We start from the raw sequence: 20,671 nt of genomic DNA, 5'->3' as shown, positions 1-20,671 counted from the left end.
GAGACAAACAGAAAAAGGAGGTGGCAGTAAAGTCCCTGTGATAGATTTGGAGATGATAAAACTAAAGAAGGAAACCCATGTGAAACAAATATGTGGTCAGTAAACAAGAGAGTTCCTGGTAAACAAATATTTGGTCAGTAAACAAGAGAGTTGCTGGAAATTGTTCTGTGGTTGATGAATTATACGTTGTCTTGTAAAGTCTGGATGTGCGGACTAAAGACAAGCATCACTACCTCAGAGCAAAATATTTAGACGAGCTCATGATGAATCGAGGATGTGACTCTCAAGTAATTGACCGGTTTGAAGACAACCTAATGTTCGCACCCAAGAACTTGGACCATGAAGTGCTTTTCCTATCATCCCTGTTTTTTGTAAGTTTCCGTGCCATTACTATAATTCATTTTAAATATGTTTTGGGTATTGAATAGTAAACTTTCATGACAAAATGCAGACAATGATAAAGCAGAAGCTCAGTGAAGCGACAATTAGAGTTAATTTGAATGTTAGGATCGAAAAAGGATTCATAAAAGGTCATACGAGAACGTTGTACGCGCCGTTGAATACTCCCTAGACAGATGACTCGTTCGAGGGCCAACACTAGACTCTGTAGGTTTATGATTTTGAGGAGAATGAATGGATGCACTACAACTCAGTAACTCGTGATTATGACCTGGGTGACAGATGCAACTATAATGCCAAACAATTTGCAGAAACACTTGCAGAAACTTTGATACAGATGAAGTGCGGTCGAAAAAGGATTAAGAAAAAAATTCCATACATCAAAGATGTCGAATGCCCCTAACAAGGGCAAAGGTGAGTACAAAATTTGTAATTTTCCTTTAGTATGTTAATAGTTATTGGAAACTAACTGATTTTTTTGTCCAAATCTAAACTCCTACAGTCCCGATTGTGGAATATACGTAATGCTCAAGTTGGAGGAAATCCTTGAAAGCATCCAGTAAAATTTCCCGAGAAAGTGCTCCCAAAAGGAAAATGTAACACCCCAAATCCAGATTTCCACGTCGGCCGCCAAGAAAACCTAAACTTAAAGCATTTCTCCGCAGAACAGTAAACATATACGATATACTCATCAAGGAGAGGGTATAGCATCGAACATGAAGCTCAAAAAGTAACAATAAATCAACTACTGAAACTTTACCAAGTTTCTCAAAACTCACAGGATGTCTCTAAATCATCGACACAAATGTCGGACAAGATAAAACATAAATAACACCAAGTGTTTAGGAGATACAACTCCAAATAACTACCTAAAGAAAGAAAGAAAATCACTAAAGAAACTCCTCCAAGGCTAACTATGACTCAAGCAGGTGGCACTTCCCGATTTCCTTGTCCTGAAAAATAAAAGGTTGGGTCAGACCCCAACAAGTAGATTTCGAAACCTCTAAAGCCTCAATAGACAGTTTCAAGAGCTACCAAAACAAATAGACAACCACTTATCATGAGAAGATGTCCAAGTATAGTATCCGGTTTGTGACCATTAGAAATAAAATGTACCACATATGTAACAAACAACAAAAATCGACATGACGAGTTGGTGTCCACCTTATGTAAGAGTGTGGCCCACAAGGTCATCCATTGTGTTAGCGCCGACCCCATACGCTCCATACCTATATCACATCCGGTAGAGAGGGTCGAACCAACCACAATACTCTTACAACCCTTCACCAACTCCATCACGTCACACATACATAATATCACACCATTTGTAATAAACAGCCAAAAGCAATATGACAAGTTGGTATCCACGTTGTATGAGAGTGTGGTCCACAAGGTCATCCATTGTGTTAGCGCCGACCCCATACGCTCCATACCTATATCACATCCGGTAGAGAGGGTCGAACCAACCACAAAACTCTCACAACTCTCCACCAACTCCATCACATCACACACATATAATATCATCACACCACAACATACATAAATCAAAATCATATTCGATAACATATTACGACATACGAGTTCCATATTTGTAATTTTGCAAGTAATGAATCAATGATGATAATAGCCTAAAATCCTCATATCATGTTGAGTTCTAGGGCATGTTCATGTATCTATATAAAGAGTATTGTCCAATAGTGAGAGACATATAATTATAAGAGCTATATGATGCACCCGAAAAGGTTACACACCCAAGCGAAGGTATCAAGTAGTAATCCGGCAAAGCCGGGATCGATCCAAGGATAGGAAGGCAACTTGGATATCGAAGGGTCTTATCCCTTGGTCTAGATATTAAAAGCTAACTTAGACTAAAAGGAGAAAAACAAAGGTAAATGAGGGTTTTGATTGAATAAGCAATAAAGGAAACAATTAAAGCAAGTAAAACTAAACAATAAAGTAAACGGGCGAGAGAGATTCGAGAGAAGAGTTCGGAGGAACAAGAGTCGGGAGACGGTAAGAGTTGATTCGGATAAAAGTTAATTGAGACGGTTACTTCGATCCACAAGATCGACAGAGACAAATACTATGTATCTATTCACATGAAAGTGTAATTAACTTCACCCACATTGACAATCCTAAGCATCATGTGTCTAACTAAGCATAACCGATCAAACGTCACTAAGCATCAACTATCAAACTTACACACACCATCTAATGAATTGAGAATGAACAAGTATGACACTAATAAGCATAATACGTCAAACTAAGTATAATCGATCAAACGTCACTAAGCATCGATTATCAAACTAAGTACGCATTATCAAAGTTCGTGTCAATAGACGATTACGATCAAGGCTTCTAGTTTATAAAACTAGACGAAGACAATTAAACTCACATGTAAACAAATAATAAGTCAATCATCACATTCAAATCATGCTTCAAGAGTATCCGAATACGAGAGTTCATGTATCGAAGTCCGGGAATCTATAATGATAATTTACAACTATGTATTGTCCGATTTAATGTGTCAAATACAATCGATGTTCGACTCCTAAGGTGGTGTCTATAAGGACTACGTATATCCGGAGGTCATACTTAGTCAAACAAACGTCCTAAATCGGTTAATCCCGAGTCGTCGAAAATGTCGTCTAGTCGCCTAACTATGCGAAGTGCTTGACAAGACACATGAAATACGATCAAAACGATAATCGAATCAAATGAACATCAATTCATAATCGAAACATGAAATCATATTAAACATAATCACGAATTCATCACATTTCATCCCATATATTCGACACACTTGATTTAGCTAAACATGTTGAATGAATAATAAATGAAAAGAAGATGATGAGAAATCCCCCTTTTTCGATGTGGCTCGAGGCTAGGTTCGTCGAGAAAAATGAGCCTCTAAGTGTAGTCGATCTCCCCGTAGCAATTTTCTGGATTTCCCTTTAATAGTGAACTTTGGGTGTCCCCGAGTAAAAATCAGATTCCCCATAGCACCCACCATCATCTTCTCCATTTAGAACACAAACTCCATTAAAGCTTCATCAAACTTTCTCTCTCTAAAGATTTCTTACCCAAAATCAAATCAAATCACATGGGAAGTTAGCCAAGGACATGGGGAGTAAAAGCCCCAAGGTTTCCGGCCAAGAAAGTGGCCGGAAACCCTAGAAAATTCCGGCCAAAAAAGGTGAGGAAATCCGGCCAAAAACCAAGAAGGTCCGGCCAGCAGCTCCCGTGCACGTTCCTGCCGTCCCGAGCTGTTGGTGCGCGTGCTAAGCTGCTGTCCCGAGCTTGCGCAGCTGCCGTCCGTGCGTCCCCTTGGAATCCCGAGCAGCAGCTCCATGAGAGCTTCAAAAACCGAGCTGCTGCTGCAACTCCACGAGAGCTCGGGCTGCTGTTGCGTCCCGTGCGTGCTGTCCCGTGCTGGAGCAGACGCATCCCGTGCACAGCAGCTGTCCCGAGCTTGCTTCCTTGCCCGTGCTTGCTGCTTCCGGCCAAGACTAGGCCGGCCCTAGTGTTGGCCGGCCTAGCTTGGCCGGCCTCCTCCTTCTTCTCTCTTTTTCCCTCTCTTTCACACTCTTGAACCCTTCAAACCCTAGAACTCCTTTAGCCTCTCTCTCTCCTCCAAAGTTGTGTAGTTCAATGATGAATGAAGAAGGAAGAAGATGAATAGTGTATTTGACTCAAACCCTAGACATAGTCAACCTTGACTTTGACTCAAACTTGAGTCCATTGGGTGCCTCCAAAATCTCTTCCTTCTTTCATCTTCTTTGGGCTTGGGTTTTAGACTTCACTTGGAAATCAAGAGGGTGCCTTCTAGAATTATAACCAAAGGAGGGTGCCTTCATAGAATCCTTGTTTTAAGACCGAACCTCGACTTCTTTCTTTCACAACTTCCCCGTCCGAACTCCGAATTGACTTCCGTTTTCACCGTTGGGCTCGTCTTTGACTCCTCTTCTCATATGATTTTCTTGAAGTCTTTTTCTCTCATTTTGGGCACATGAAATGATAGTGATAATTCGCCCCCTTTATTCCGAATTCCATGTTTAGCTCCAAATATGGTACCTAAACAAGAAAAACACATAAAATATTATTGATAACACTCGAAAATGACTAATTAGTCTAAGTTAGGCTCTCCAAATGTGACATTTTCGTGTCACATCACTATATACTAAAATCATGGCAAATGGAGAGGTTTAGCCCTAAATATCATTGTCATACATGAATCTAGCATGGAAATGTAAATGAAGGTTGTATGGTTCATCAAGTATGTCATTATAGCAAATATCCTCAAAATCTAACACATAGATGAGATTCAAAGTGACCAAAAAATGAGTTTGTACAAATATAGATCTACTACTTCTAGCATATATATTTATGTCAAGAACCCTAATCTATGTTCAAGTAATACTAAAGGTTTGTGGTGTTATCTAATTTGTCTAGGTTTTCTATAAAAATGGCTATTCAAGCCCTTGAGGAGTAGAAATCTACCTTAGATCCAAAGCAATGTAAGCCCCACACCAAGAAAAACAAAGAAAACAATCACCAAGCTCCAATCCTTCCTTCCTTCTTCTTAGCCTTTCTCTCTCTAGAACCCTTAAACTCTCATTCCCTCTCTATACTCAAAATGAGGCTGCTTAAGTTTTAAAATAAAGAAAGGGAAATGAGGGGACAAAGTGGGCGTAGGGTTTAAATGAAGTGGGGCTCTAAATGGGTGTTACTATAGGCACCCTAAATATTAGTAGGAGCACTACAATCTCCCCTCCTAAAAGAAAATTTCGTCCTCGAAATTGAACGTACCTGGTGAGAGGAAGAGATGAGGATAACGGAGTTGCATATCATCCTCGCGCTCCCAAGTAACCTCTTTATCATTGTGATGATTCCACTAAACTTTGACCATGGGAATAGTGTTTCGGCGAAGCACATGCTCTCTTCGATCAACGATGCGAACTGGTTCCTCCTCATATGATGCATTTGGTTGGAGCTCTAAATCATGGTAGTTAACCACCAAATGTTGATCCTCATCTCTCACATGCTTCCGAAGCATCGATATGTGAAATACGTTGTGTACTCCTGCCAAACTTGCAGGCAAGTCAAGACGATAAACTACTTTGCCCACATTTGCCACTACCCTGAAAGGTCCAATGTATCTGGGAGCCAACTTTCCTTTCTTACCAAACCGTAAGACGCCCTTCATAGGTGACACCTTCAATAACACCTCCTCTCCAACGATAAACTCCAAATCTCTACGTCGTTTGTCAGCATAACTCTTCTGACGACTTTGAGCTGCTTTGAGCCTACTTCGAATTAATGCAATCTTTTCAGAAGTATCCTGAATCACCTCTGGTCCTTCTAGTTTAGCATCTCCTGCCTCTGTCCAACATAATGGTGATCGACAAGGCCTCCCGTATAATGCCTCGAAAGGAGCCATACCAATGCTAGATTGGTAACTATTATTATATGCGAACTCTACCAAGGGCAAGTGATCTTGCCAACTACCACCAAGATCTAGTATCGAGCACTGTAACATATCCTCGAGTACTTTGTTGACTCTCTCTGTCTGCCCATCGGTCTGAGGGTGAAAGGCTGTACTAAAGTGTAATGATGTTCCCATAGAAGCTTGAAAGCTCTTCCAGAACCGAGAAGTAAAGGATGAATCTCTATCTGACACAATAGACACTGGAACTCCATGCAACCTGACAATCTCCTTAATGTAAAATTGTGTCAGTCGATCTCCACTATCTGTCGTCTTCACTGGTAAGAAGTGAGCCGACTTAGTCAGCCTATCAACTATCACCCAAATGGCATCAAAGCCTCGACTCGAATGCGGTAAACCTGTGATGAAGTCCATCGATATGTTCTCCCATTTCCACTCTGGAATAGGCAACGGTTCTAAAAGTCCCAATGGATGTCGATTTTCTGCTTTCACCATATGACACACCTCACACTTCCTCACATGTTCAGCAACATCTTTCTTCATTCCGGACCACCAATATTGCCTCTTCAAGTCTTTGTACATCTTGTTACCACCAGGATGAACAGTGTACTTACTCCGATGTGCCTCGTCTAATATATCCCGTCTCAAGATTGGATCTGCCGGTACAATTAACCTCCCTTGGAATCTCAATCCTCCGTCCTGTCCTGTACTGAACTCAGTTTCAGTTTCTTGCATTAACAAAACCTGTTTCTGGCACCACTCATCGTTAACTTGTGCATCCACAATACGGTTCAGTAAGGATGGTCTAACAACCATACTACCCAGAAATAACGTGTCAACTCCTGACCCAACCATATCAATGTCATATGTTGCCACATCCTCCAACATCTTCCACTGATTCATCATCAATGCGGCTATGATACCCCTTGGTTGTCGACTTAATGCATCAGCTACTACATTAGCCTTACCTGGGTGGTATTGTAGCGAGAAGTCATAGTCTTTCATCAACTCTAACCATCGGCGTTGGCGCATGTTCAACTCCTTTTGCGAGAATAGATACTTGAGGCTCTTATGGTCGGTAAAGAGATCAAACTTTTCTCCGTATAAATAATGTCTCCAAATCTTCAAAGCAAACACTATAGCTGCCAACTCTAAGTCATGAGTTGGATAGTTCCGCTCATGCGGTCTCAACTGCCTCGAAGCATAGGCAACCACCTTATCACTCTGCATAAGAACACAACCCAAACCCTGAATTGAAGCATCAATGTAAATCACTAACCGAACACCACCCTCAGAAATGGTCAAAACTGGTGCAGTAGTCAATCTCGTCTTTAGTTCTTGAAATGCCCAAGTCACACTCTGTAGACCATCGAAACGGAACTTCCTTCTTAGTTAGGTTCGTTAAAGGACCTGCAATACTCGAGAACCCCTTGATAAACCGCCTGTAGTATCCAGCCAATCCCAGAAAACTACGAACCTCCGTCGCAGATGTGGGTTGCTTCCAATTAAGCACTGCCTCGACCTTAGAAGGGTCGACTGATACTCCGATGCTAGAAATAACATGACCCAAGAACTTTACTTCTTCTTGCCAAAATTCACACTTCTCGAACTTAGCATACAACTGATGTTCCATCAGTCTCTCTAGTACTTGTCGCAAGTGATCCTCATGATCTTCCTTAGTTCTAGAGTAGATAAGGATATCATCAATAAATACGATGACAAACTTATCTAAGAAATCTCGAAATACCCGATTCATCAAATCCATGAAAGCTGCTGGAGCATTAGTCAAACCAAAATGCATAACCAAAAACTCATAAGAACCATAACGTGTCACAAATGCAGTCTTAGGAATGTCTTCTTCTCTAACCCGTAACTGATGATACCCTGATCTTAAGTCAATCTTCGAAAACCACTTGGATCCTCTTAGTTGATCGAATAAGTCATCGATCCTCGGTAAAGGGTACTTATTCCTCACAGCCTCATCGACCCGTCTTTCTTTTTAACAAAAAGAACAGGCGCACCCCACGGGGAGCTACTCTGGCGTATGAAACCCAAGTCAAGTAACTGTTGAATCTGGTCCTTGAGCTCACGTAGTTCAACTGGAGCCATTAGGTAATGAGTTTTAGCTATCGGTGTAGTACTCGGTTCCAACTCTATGCAGAAGTCAACCTCTCTGCGTGGTGGCAACCCTGGTATATCGCTGAACACCCCATGGTACTCACATACCACATCAATCATCTCTAGCGTCTTACCCATCACCGGATGCTCTATCAGTTCCACGTTACCCAAGTGCATCTCCCTCATCTGTCTCGTAAGTCCAGACACAACCAACACCTCTTCACTCGGAAGAGAAAATGTGACCGTCTTGGCAAAACAGTCCACAAGTGCATGATATGAAGCAAGCCAATCCATGCCTAGGATGACATCATAGTAAACTAACTGAAGTACAAAGAGGTCTGCAGCAAACTCTCGTTCACCTAACTTAATAATGCACCCCCGACAAATGTGGTCTATCATTATAGACCCACCCCAAGGTGACGATACAACAAAAGGGCTCACACATCGATCTAACACAATAGGCAAAGTGCGTACAAAAGAAGTAGAAATAAATGTACCCATGGCACCAGGATCAAATAATACTCTTCCCAGATTACTATGAATAAGAAATGTACCTTCAACCACCTCAGCAGGTGCTCCAACATCCCTAGGGACTACGGCATTCAGCTGCAGCTGCTGACCCCGTCCCTGCAACCTCCCCTGTTGATTATGATCATGTTGTCGCCCTTGATTACCAATTCGAGTCTCATTCTTCTTAGGACAATCAATTGCTCTATGACCCTGCCCATGACAAGTGTAACAAATTCCCTGGAAAGCTCCCTGTCTTCCCCAGTTGCCATTCAGTGGTTCTGGTTGTCCACCAGTTGCTACCACTGCTCTCTCATCCCAATCTGTACGAGGCCTCTTGCCATCACGTTGCCCGTGATAGCGGTCACTTCGATTCTTACCACTGTTTTTGTTGTTGTTACCACCCCATTTCTGGTTATGTCCCATCTCTCCCTTGACACTCCTCTGCTTCCTCATATCTTGAATGTAGTCATCTTGTTCCTTAGCACATGTCACCACTTTCTGATAAGTGTCAAAACCAGGTTGCCCAATGATTTGTCTCGCAATGTTAGGGAGCAACCCATTCACAAACCTCTCAATCTTATCCTGTTCAGTAGGGATCAAGCGAGTTGCAAACAATGACAGTCGATGAAACTCCTGCTCATACTCTAAGACTGTCTGATTCTCTCCCTGCTTCAAATTCTGAAATTCTCTTGATACTTTCTGTTGTGTTGAATATGGAAAGTAATTTGCCTTGAATAAATCCTTAAACTCTGTCCAAGTCATAGCCATAGGATCTACTAACCGAGCCTCTGTATCCCACCAAGAAGCGGCATTTCCTTCCAACTGAAACACTGCCATTCTCTGCTTATCCACATCTGAGCACTCGAGATTCTGCAAAATCTTATCCATCTTCTGGCACCATGCATGTGCTCCTAAAGGTCCCGCGGTTCCATCAAATACAGGTGGCCCCATCTTCTTGAAATGGTGATAATGCTGCACCTAAGTCATCTCAGTCGGTGGTCTCTGATTCACCATAGGTACCACAAGACCTCCTGTTTCCCGTGTTGGAACCTGAACCCGATCTCGCTCCCGCATTTTAGCCTCCGCTGCAATGTTGATCAAATCTTGCAATGCAGTTGCGTCAATGGTCACCGTTGTCCCTCCATTCGGATTTTGAACTGGAGTTGCACTGCTCTCAGCCTGCGCCATTGTACCCACAGTTCCTGTTGATCCTCTTTCCTCGGCAAGGACTCCTCGACCTATCGCCTTGCCTGCACCTCGGCCTGTCCCCCTGCCTACACCTCGGCCTGTACCTCGGCCTGTACCTCGGCCTCGGATGCGAGCACTACGACGTCCCCTACCAATAACTCCATCTCCGTCCATGAATCTAATCAAGAGAAGAATAAGGAGATAAACTAAATTAATGTCACGCACAAAAACCAAGGAAAGATTAAAGTGCCACTACTGCTTCTAATTGTCTAATAGCCCTAGACACAATCCCTAGGATTTATGAACCTGGCTCTGATACCACTTTGTAACACCCCAAATCCAGATTTCCACGTCGGCCGCCATGAAAACCTAAACTTAAAGCATTTCTCCGCAGAACAGTAAACATATACGATATACTCATCAAGGAGAGGGTATAGCATCGAACATGAAGCTCAAAAAGTAACAATAAATCAACTACTGAAACTTTACCAAGTTTCTCAAAACTCACAGGATGTCTTTAAATCATCGACACAAATGTCGGACAAGATAAAACATAAATAACACCAAGTGTTTAGGAGATACAACTCCAAATAACTACCTAAAGAAAGAAAGAAAATCACTAAAGAAACTCCTCCAAGGCTAACTATGACTCAAGCAGGTGGCACTTCCCGATTTCCTTGTCCTGAAAAATAAAAGGTTGGGTCAGACCCCAACAAGTAGATTTCGAAACCTCTAAAGCCTCAATAGACAGTTTCAAGAGCTACCAAAACAAATAGACAACCACTTATCATGAGAAGATGTCCAAGTATAATATCCGATTTGTGACCATTAGAAATAAAATGTACCACATATGTAACAAATAACAAAAAGCGACATGACGAGTTGGTGTCCACCTTATGTAAGAGTGTGGCCCACAAGGTCATCCATTGTGTTAGCGCCGACCCCATACGCTCCATACCTATATCACATCCGGTAGAGAGGGTCGAACCAACCACAATACTCTTACAACCCTTCACCAACTCCATCACGTCACACATACATAATATCACACCATTTGTAATAAACAGCCAAAAGCAATATGACAAGTTGGTACCAACGCAAACTTAACAAAAACATATACTCTCTTCAGAATGTGAAAAACTACAACACCGTAGAAGCTATTCAAAATTGTACAATGCCCCGTCCACAGTTTTCTCCTGCTTATAAACCTTAACAAAATATATACTGGAACAAACAACACGTCTACAAAATATATACTGGAACAAAATATATACTGTACATAAAATCATTTCATGTAAACAGGAAAGTTCCTAGTACACAAACCAGTTCCTGGTACACAAAACAGTTCGAGGTACACAAGAAAATTTCCTTTGTAAATTTATCTGGTCCATAAGTTTGTATTCAAAACAAAGATGGGAGACTTATTCTAAAACTTTAATGGAAAGAATTACGTAAACATCTACGAAAAATACGGTTCGACAAAGGTTGGAAAACAAAACACAAAGACAGTACATTAAGAAATTTACTGGAAAAAGTCAGATGTCAAGTTCATTACCAGATTTACTGGAAGCAAAATAGAATCATGAACAAAAAAGAAGCTTACACTTAAAAACTAACTTATCTTCCACATGATTTACACAAAAACAGAACAACAAAAAGTTAACAAAAAGAAAGACTCTCTTCAAAATGTGAAAAACTCCAACACTGTAGAAGCTATTCGAAATTGTCGAGCGCCCGGTCCACAGTTATCTCCTGCTGATATGAAGAACAGTTACAATCATTAAATAGGTTGGTTACACGAAGTACTGTTGTGATAAGTTAGTTGATTACATCTACCGCATACCCTCTGCCTTTTACGAAAGTTCCCTGAACTTTCAATCCTAACAATTCGCGGTCTTCCAGGATGCTTCTTAGTTAAAGGAGGAAGTATCATGTTGGCTTTATCGAATGATTTTGGTTCATCAAAAGTAGGGACAAGGTTGATGGAACGAATGTAGGTCTTACAATATGCATCTGTTGTAACCGCAAGATAAAAGAAAAGTGGAGGAATCACCTCCATCCACTTTAATACACAAGATAGCATGCTCACATGGAATACCTTGCACTTGCCACTTACGACATGAGCAAGCCAGATTACCAAGATCGACGAAGTGACTAGGGATCGACGAAGTGACTAGGCAACATTAAATCTGGACTTAATTGTTTCATTTACCTTAGAGCAAAGAATGAGTTCCAAGAAGAAGATTCAATTCTTCGATGGTTTATCATGTTTATTATTTTTATCCGCAATATATCGAGCATCACAGAAATGGGAAGAACTCTCTCGTCCTTTATCCAAGAATTGAACGACTCAGATAGAGAAGAACAAATTAAACCATACCTATTAGCCGGGAAATACATATCTGCCAGTGTTCAGGATTGACGGAGCGCAAAAATGAATCCACACCATTTCCGCCCATGACAACAAGTTCTGAAGTGTACTTTTGAAGGTCCGATACAGTAAGCGCCCGAGTCGCTTTAAACATTAGCGACTGGAAATATTCAGACTTCTTTGCGCCATTCTTAACACGTACATTCAGATTGTTGCGTAGATGCCAAACGCAATCTGAATGGTGGCACTCTGGGAAAATGTTGGAAACCCCATTTATAATACCATGGTGCCGGTTAGACATAAGCGTTCTCTACATCGACAAACCAGGTCCAGTTCTTATCGTTCTCTACATCGACAACGGCGTAGGCAACAACAAACAATCCTGCAATCAATCTGTAATTGGAATTCAAATAAATTAGAGACATGACAGAAAACCAGACAATGTTCAGAAAATCGGGTAGTGTTTAGAAAACCATCTGGTGTTCAGAAAACCAAGTAGTGTTGCGAAAACCAGGTAGTGCACGTAACAAACATAGGTAGAAGTACTTACAATCGTTCCCATTCTTTGCTACAGCTGCAAGTATGCATCCATTGTATTTGGTTTTGGCAAAGGTACCATCAACAAATATTAACGGTCGGTAGTGCTTGTAGCCTTCAATACATGCTCCAAGAACAATAAATATTCTAACAAAACGACGGGAGATTGGATCGTCTTGAAGATCAATCTCAGTATTCGGGTTCGACCGAGGTAGTGCATCAACTTACCACTGGAGCTTCGCATATGAATCTTCTTCTTCACCATATGCCAAAGAAATAGTAGCATTCCGAGCTTTATATGATTAGTACTAGCTCATTTTTATACCACAATATTTTTTGAATGATGTTACAATATCTTTGATACTTTTCGTAGGATTCTCTCAAATGTCATCAGCTATTAATTGATTAACATCTTCTGTTGACAACCTAGGTTTACGTGAAGACATTACAAAATCATCAGACGTATGCAGAGGGTTGAGAGCTTTGAGAACAAACATGGATCGGGACTTCAAAGGAGCAACAACATGAATGGTCCAAGCACGGGTAAGAGTTTTGCATACACAAGTAATCCGCGAAAGATCATTCTTTACGAATTTGTAATTGTACCCATGCTTTATGGAGTAGCGACTGAGAGCCTGTCGAAAAGCAAGGGCGTCACCAGAAATTTCCTGACCAAGAGATTTGAGTTTTAGAGGGATTTAGAGTTGATCCAAAAGGGGTCTATAACCAAGCTTGGTTAATGACAATAGACTAAGTCAATGTTTATGTGAAGAGCCCTTTAACAAAAATGAGAGGGCCCTATGGAACTTCCCTTTATTTCTTCTTATTTTTCTCTTCTTCCTCTGAACTATTCTCTTTTGCTTCTTCTTCACTAAAATGTGGTAGTGAAATTCATAATCAAATAGCTGGGACGGGACTCCAAAGTTGGCCCGCACCTTACTGTAATTCAGTTAAATCATAATTAAGAAGTTTTATAGGGAATGCCCAAAGTTAACTAAAAAATAAGGAGAAGAAGAAAGATGGACATCGCCCTCAAGACCACACTGCCTCTAAGCATTTGTGAGATTGCCTTTAACAATTTTGGATGTTACCTATACAATCTCTCATCTTAAATCTAATGACTATCTAATTTACGTTTTGTGCCTTTATTGTGGGTTCTAAGTAAATTGATAGTAAATTTGGGGATTAAAAGGTTGAACAAGTGAGTTGGAAGAGTAACAAACGAAGAAATTGGTTTGGGGGAATAATGCGTGGGTCTTACTCTTACAGTCGCCTCGAATGAATGTTGGGTTTAAATTAATAGCTTAAAATTTAATATGTATTGACGTTAAAAGCACTCTTATATTGAAGTTCATAGTTTGGAGGACCATTTCTATTCATCTCACCATCTGTTGGAGCCTGGAGGACCCCCATGGCTGTTCAAGGTGCCTATTGCACGCGTATCGCCCCTTCAAAGACGTTCTTTTCTTCACTTGTGTTATGTACTATTTTGTCTTTACTCTCTATTATGATAATGCAAGGAAGAGAATCAAACCACGAAAAAATACAAATTACAATTAAGATAAGTTAGGAGATACTCTAGGCAAATTAACTGGTTGTGCAGAAAGTTCATCAGTTATCTTCCAAAAGACTTACTCAAACTAAGTCAATTTGCATCCATAATAAATTATTGCCATTCATAACTTCACAACAATTATAAGTAGAAGTCTTGGTGACTAGCTAGCACTAAAATTTCCCGGTTGTGCAGAAAGTTCATCGGTGGTCGTCAAGACTCATTCAAACTAAGTCAATTTGCATCCGTAACAATTTGATGTGTTTGGTCCCATTTATAACTTCACGACAATTATCATTAGAAGTCTTGGTGACTAGCTGGCAATGAAATTTCTACATAAACAAGAAGACACAAGATAAAATCAAAAAAGGTTTATCTGAGTAGTCTATAAGACTTCAATAAACAACCAAAAGAATTAGAATGATAAAATAATGAGTTCAACAGAACCCATTGAAAGGATTGGATAGCAAAATGTAACAGGCCAGAAAATTCTAAAGATTTTAAAGAGTCTCCAATCAATTATACTCTCACAATATTTATAAGTCTCAATCAGATAGTTGGACTACTGAAATATTTCGAAAATTTTGTATCTGGAATGACTCGTTCACTCAAAAGAAATAAAATTGAGCTCAAGTTTACACCGAGAAATAATGTTTCCAAAAAATAACCACATATGGAGACGACTAGGAGTATTGATTCCGAAATTCATAAGGGTAATAATGATACGAACATAACAAAAGAAATTGGAGGCAGAGGGATGAACTTGCAAGCATGTATTATTTGATGCTTAACATACTACATCACATTTTTCTCATGAATAGTTAAAACTTCCATATTCTTTTCTTATCAAGTTAACTCTTTTAAGTTCTTCGAGGGCTTTCAACAAAAAAAGAAGTTGACATTTCTACATGAAGAATAAAAAGTTGTTGGAGGGGGAAACTACACAGGTTAAGCCCCTTCAAACACGCTTGGCCTAACAATATACTAATATGCTTCTAATAAGATAACGCGAATGAAAGAAAACACACAGTGTGTCTTCATGACTAACATTGACATTTCTACATAAAGAAGACACAAGAAATCCTATCAAACAGAAAGAAAAAGCTTCCCTCATTGTCATAGCTCCGGTCACTGTCATACCCCCTAAGGGCCATCCAAGTTACCCTATAGTTCATTATTTATATCCTTTATACCCCAAGTCCAATAAACCATATATTCCACCTCCATTGTGAATCGAGCTTGGAATCTCTGGGATTTTGGACTAAATGCGATACCAACTGAGCGAGCATTTGTTGGCAAATCAAACCCGTTGAGAGGGCCGATGAATAATCAAACTTAACAAGGTATAAAAGTCTGAAGATATGAGAAAAGTCTCTGAGTAATTTTATTTTTCTAATCTTTGCAAGTTTTAGTAGACCCATACTTATTTGTTACTCTCTTTTTGGCCATAACATCTTAAGATATTACACCCCACGAAGAATTGAGTGGTGTACAGAAAGCCGAGTCTTGAGACTGATTACCGATTGATGGTCTTGTTGACTCGAAAATTAACAGTTCAGCTGAAAACGGAATACAAGACGATAGGTCCTACCATGCCGAAAAGCTTTAGATTTTGTGTGTCTGTGTGTAAATATTGACAATTCAGTTTGAAAACATAGTTAAGTTCTGGTTTTGATTTCAGTTCTTAATAATGGAGTCGAGATCTATTTTCTTAACTTTCTTTCTTGCTGCATTTTTTTTAGTCGGACCAGATTACAATAACTTCAGTTTTGGTTTTGTTTGTAAGGAAAGGGAGAGACAAGCTCTGATGTCCTTTAGAGAAGATTTAAAATCTCAAGATGATTCATTCTTCCATGACATTTTACATATTTGTTAGAACTAAAAGTCGCGGAAGCTATCGAACCTACCCAGAAATTGATCCGATTATGAAGATTAATCGAAAAGCTAAGTCAAAATCAAATATGCGAACAAAATTTAACGAGGTTCGGCTTTAAAGCCTACGTCCTCGGGCTAAAAGAAATCTTTATTGAAGGATAGATGAAGACAACTAACACAACCCGCAAGTTCGTCCCAAGATGGTACCGTATTGAAATTAACCTTCTATACTAGATCTTCGACGACCGAGAAATTTAACACCGCTCAAAAACTATGAAAAATTTCTCTCACTCTTGCTCTATCTCTAGCTCTCTAAAGAAGAGTTGTTGTTGCTTGTGTTGGTGTTGTTATTACAAAGCATTCAACCCCTATTTATATATAATATAAGCCGGTTAACTTAGTGTCAATTTAGAAACCAACCAATTTGAAACTTGCCAAATTGAAAAACCGCCATTCTCAATTTGGATTTCACAAACCGCCTCATCTTGATTTCCAAACCGCCTCATCATGTTAAACCGCCTCCCACAATTCTCCACCTCGTACACAATTTGATACTCTTCAAATTTTGGACGAACACCAGGATACTCCTTGTATATATCTGCTTCATGTAACTTCCTCCGACTGCGCCATATGACCATGGCTGCCTACGTACCCTTTTACAGGATCAAGCCTACCGTAGTTCTACCAACCCTTCACATAAAGTTTACCTTGTCGCCATTACGCCCTTTTGGGCAACTTAACACGAGCCGATTTGTAGCAATTCCAGGCAATGCTGAAACTTGCTACATGTCACCACTTTAGTCAACATGTCCGCGGAATTCTCATCTGTATGTAGCTTCATGAGAGAAACATCACCTTCCTCTATGACATCTCGTACAAAGTGATACCTGACATCGATATGCTTAGTGCGAGCATGATGAACCTGATTCTTCGCCAAGTGGATTGCACTTTGACTATCACACCATACATCTACGCATCCTGCTTAACCCCTAGATCATCCAAAATACCCCACAACCACAATGCTTCCTTCACACCCTCGGCCACAGCCATATACTCAGCCTCCGTAGTAGATAACGCAACTGTAGATTGTAACATCGATCGCCAACTAACTGGAGCACCATGTACCCTAAATACATAACCAGTAGTAGATCGTCTTCTATCTAGATCGCCAGCATAATCCGAGTCAACATAACCGCTTACCTGACATGTGTCTCCACCAAAGCACAAACCCGTATCAACGGTACCCTTTAAGTACCTCAAGACCCACTTCACAGCTTCCCAATGTGTCTTCCCGGGGTTTGTCATAAACCTACTAACCACACTGACCGCTTGTGAAATATCCGGACGAGTACACACCATAGCGTACATCAAACTGCCAACTGCACTAGCATACGGTACACGATCCTGTTGGGTTTTACACCCTTCTACTAGTGTTTATAGCGGAATTAAGACATCTAATGTCTACACTAGTATTCCCAGGATCACATGCATAAACCTATGATAATCATTAATTAAAACTAGAAAGATAAATACCTTGTTCGCTAGTTTTCCCTCGAACCTTTCCAATTGCTTATGAGAAGACCAAGAGCTTCAAGTGTAGCTCCTCTACTTGGGACACGAGCAAACAAATTTGATCTCCCACCTTGTTGTATAGCTAGCACACCAATGGTGGTTGGAAGAAGAACTCCTTTCTTCTTGACTAGATAGATAGTTAATGGGAATTAGCTCACTTTCTCCTCTCTACTTGATGTGGTAGAGTAAGAAAGCTTAGAGAGAAATTCCACACCTTATTCTCTGCCCTAAGAGTGTTTGTTATAACTAAAAGTCGCGGAAGCTATCGAACCTATCCTAGAAATTGATCCGATTATGAAGATTAATCGAAAAGCTAAGTCAAAATCAAATATGCGAACAGAATTTAACGAGGTTCGGCTTTAAAGCCTACGTCCTCGGGCGAACAAGAAATCTTTATTGAAGGATAGATGAAGACGACTAACACAACCCGCAAGTTCGTCCCAAGATGGTACCGTATAGTAATAACCTTCTATACTAAATCTTCGACGACCGAGAAATTTAACACCGCTCAAAAACAATGAAAAATTTCTCTCACTCTTGCTCCCTCTCTAGCTCTCTAAAGAAGAGTTGTTGTTGCTTGTGTTGGTGATGTTGATCAACCCCCTATTTATATTATTATGAGGCGGTGGGAATTGAACCAAAATTGGAAACCAATTTGGTATGCATCCACCGACCTCAATTTTGGAAAGCTTAGCTTGGCGGTTTCTATCCAATTTAGAAACCAAATTGAATAGCTTTTAGAAACCAAAACCGCCTCTCACCTCTTCACCAAACCGCCTCTCACAATTCTCCACCTCGTACACAATTTGATATACTTCAAATTTTGGACGAACACCAGGATACTCCTTGTAAGATATATCTGCTTCTTGTAGCTTCATCCGGCTGCACCATATGACCATGGTTGCCTACGTACCCTTTTACAGGATCAAGCCTACCGTAGTTCTACCAACCCTTCACATAAAGATTACCTTGTCGCCATTACGCCCTTTCGAGTAACTTAACACGAGCCGATTTGCAGCAATTCCAGACAATGCTGAAACTTGCTACACGTCACCACTTTAGTCAACATGTCCGCGGGATTCTCATCTGTGTGTACCTTCATGAGAGAAACATCACCTTCCTCTATGACATCTCGTACAAAGTGATATCTGACATCGATATGCTTAGTGCGAGCATGATGAACCTGATTCTTGGCCAAGTGGATCGCACTTTGACTATCACACCATAAATCCACGCACTCCTGCTTAATCCCTAGATCATCCAGAAGACCCCACAACCACAATGCTTCCTTCACACCCTCGGCCATAGCCATATACTCGGCCTCCGTAGTAGATAACGCAACTGTAGATTGTAACATCGATCGCCAACTAACTGGAGCACCATGTACCTTAAATACATAACCAGTAGTAGATCGTCTTCTATCTAGATCGCCAGCATAATCCGAGTCAACATAACCGCTTACCTGACATGTGTCTCCACCAAAGCACAAACCCGTATCAACAGTACCCTTCAAGTACCTCAAGACCCACTTCACAGCTTCCCAATGTGTCTTCCCCGGGTTTGCCATAAACCTACTAACCACACTGACTGCCTGTGAAATGTCTGGACGAGTACACACCATAGCGTACATCAAACTGCCAACTGCACTAGCATACGGTACACGATCCATATGATCCTTCTCCACCGTAGTAGTGGGAGATTGTTTTCCCGAGAGCCTGAAGTGTGGTGCCAAAGGTGTTGACACCGCCTTCGCATTCTGCATCCCGAATCGAGAAACTACTCGTTCGATGTAACCTTTCTGATTCAAGTACAGTTTCTTACTTGACCGCTCTCTCTTAATCTCCATTCCCAGTATCTTCTTTGCAGCGCCCATGTCTTTCATCTCAAACTCTTGACTGAGTTGGGATTTCAACTTATCTATCTCCACCATGCTTCGAGAAGCAATAAGCATGTCATCCACATACAAAAGGAGATAAATAAAGTCACCTTCGCGAAGCTTTTTGATGTATACACAACAATCATAGTCACTTCTGCGAAAACCATGCTTTAGCATGAAAAAATCAAATCGTTTGTACCATTGGCGAGGGGATTGTTTTAATCCGTAAAGAGATTTCCTCAAACGACATACTTGATTTTCTTTACCCTCAACCTTGTATCCCTCTGGTTGAGCCATATAAATTTCTTCTTCCAAATCACCGTACAAGAAGGCGGTTTTCACATCGAGTTGTTCCAGCTCAAGATCCCTGTGAGCAACAATACTCAATAGCACCCGAATAGAAGTATGTTTCACGACCGGTGAGAATATCTCATTGTAGTCGACCCCTTCTTTCTGTGCATAACCTTTGGCCACTAGTTTTGCCTTATACCTTGTACCTTTGATCTCGGAAGAATCCTCTTTCTTCTTGTACACCCATTTACAACCAATAACAGACTTACCTTCGGGCAATGGGACAACCTCCAATGTCTGGTTCTTGTGAAGAGACTTCATCTCTTCTTGCATAGCAACCAACCAACTCTCTCTTTCTGCCGTGGTGATAGCTTGTTTGAAGGTGACCGGCTCGTCGTCTTCCACCGAGAGTGCATATTCAACCAGATTTGCCTGCCCGTAATGCCTAAGAGGTTTGTCTGACCCTAACCTCTGTACCGGCTTATATAACCGTTTCGGCCTAGTGTGTACTGAAACATCCTGCTGTTGTTGTTGTAAAACTTGTGTACCTTCCCCTTGAACCTCCTCATGATCGGGTTCATCAATTTCCTCATCCTGAGTATTATCCTGATGCTCCACCTGATCATGATTCCTAGAAACCCGTTGGTCTTCGGCTTCTACTTCCACTACTTGAGCTTTAGTAGACCCAACATCACCACAACTAGGCACCGTAGCTTTCGCCATAGCTATAATAGATGACTCATCAAACACCACATCTCTGCTGATTACAAACTTCTTGTCTTCCGTACACCATAGCCGATAACCCTTGACTCCTGTAGCATATCCTAAGAAAATTGCCTTCTTTGCTCTATTGTCAAGTTTGTTACCTTTAACATGGTAATAGGCCGTACAACCGAAAACCTTAAGTCTCCCGTAATCTGCATGTTCACCTGACCA

At 40.8% G+C, this 20,671-nt stretch overlaps 1 protein-coding gene across 1 annotated transcript; it reads right to left on the bottom strand.

The window, feature by feature from the left end:
- Positions 1-1,133: 1,133 nt before the first annotated feature.
- On the bottom strand, positions 1,134-10,372 carry LOC147558746 (uncharacterized). The gene is made up of 3 exons (XM_086660435.1): positions 10,260-10,372; positions 8,518-9,839; positions 1,134-1,352 (listed from the first exon to the last, which is right to left on the bottom strand). The coding sequence occupies exons 2-3, from the start codon at positions 9,422-9,424 to the stop codon at positions 1,321-1,323; spliced, it is 939 nt and encodes a 312-aa protein (XP_086516561.1). The 5' UTR covers positions 9,425-9,839; positions 10,260-10,372; the 3' UTR covers positions 1,134-1,320.
- Between the last annotated feature and the right edge of the window lie 10,299 nt (positions 10,373-20,671).

This window comes from Eschscholzia californica, unplaced genomic scaffold, assembly GCF_041429995.1.
Source record: "Eschscholzia californica isolate CP2 unplaced genomic scaffold, dmEscCali1.0.p SCAF_2, whole genome shotgun sequence".
Classification (NCBI taxonomy): Eukaryota; Viridiplantae; Streptophyta; class Magnoliopsida; order Ranunculales; family Papaveraceae; genus Eschscholzia; species Eschscholzia californica.
Note: the sequence above shows the minus strand (reverse complement) of the source record. Positions and strands in the feature narration are given on the sequence as shown.

What these genes read in the sequence shown, in the direction of transcription:
- LOC147558746 (XM_086660435.1), bottom strand. Translation starts at nt 9,424, where the DNA reads ATGGGGCCACCTGTATTTGATGGAACCGCGGGACCTTTAGGAGCACAT. An exon ending in ACCTGCTGAGGTGGTTGAAG is followed by an intron (nt 1,353 to 8,517) that starts GTACATTTCTTA and finishes TTTATTTTTCAG; the next exon opens with GACAAGGAAATCGGGAAGTG.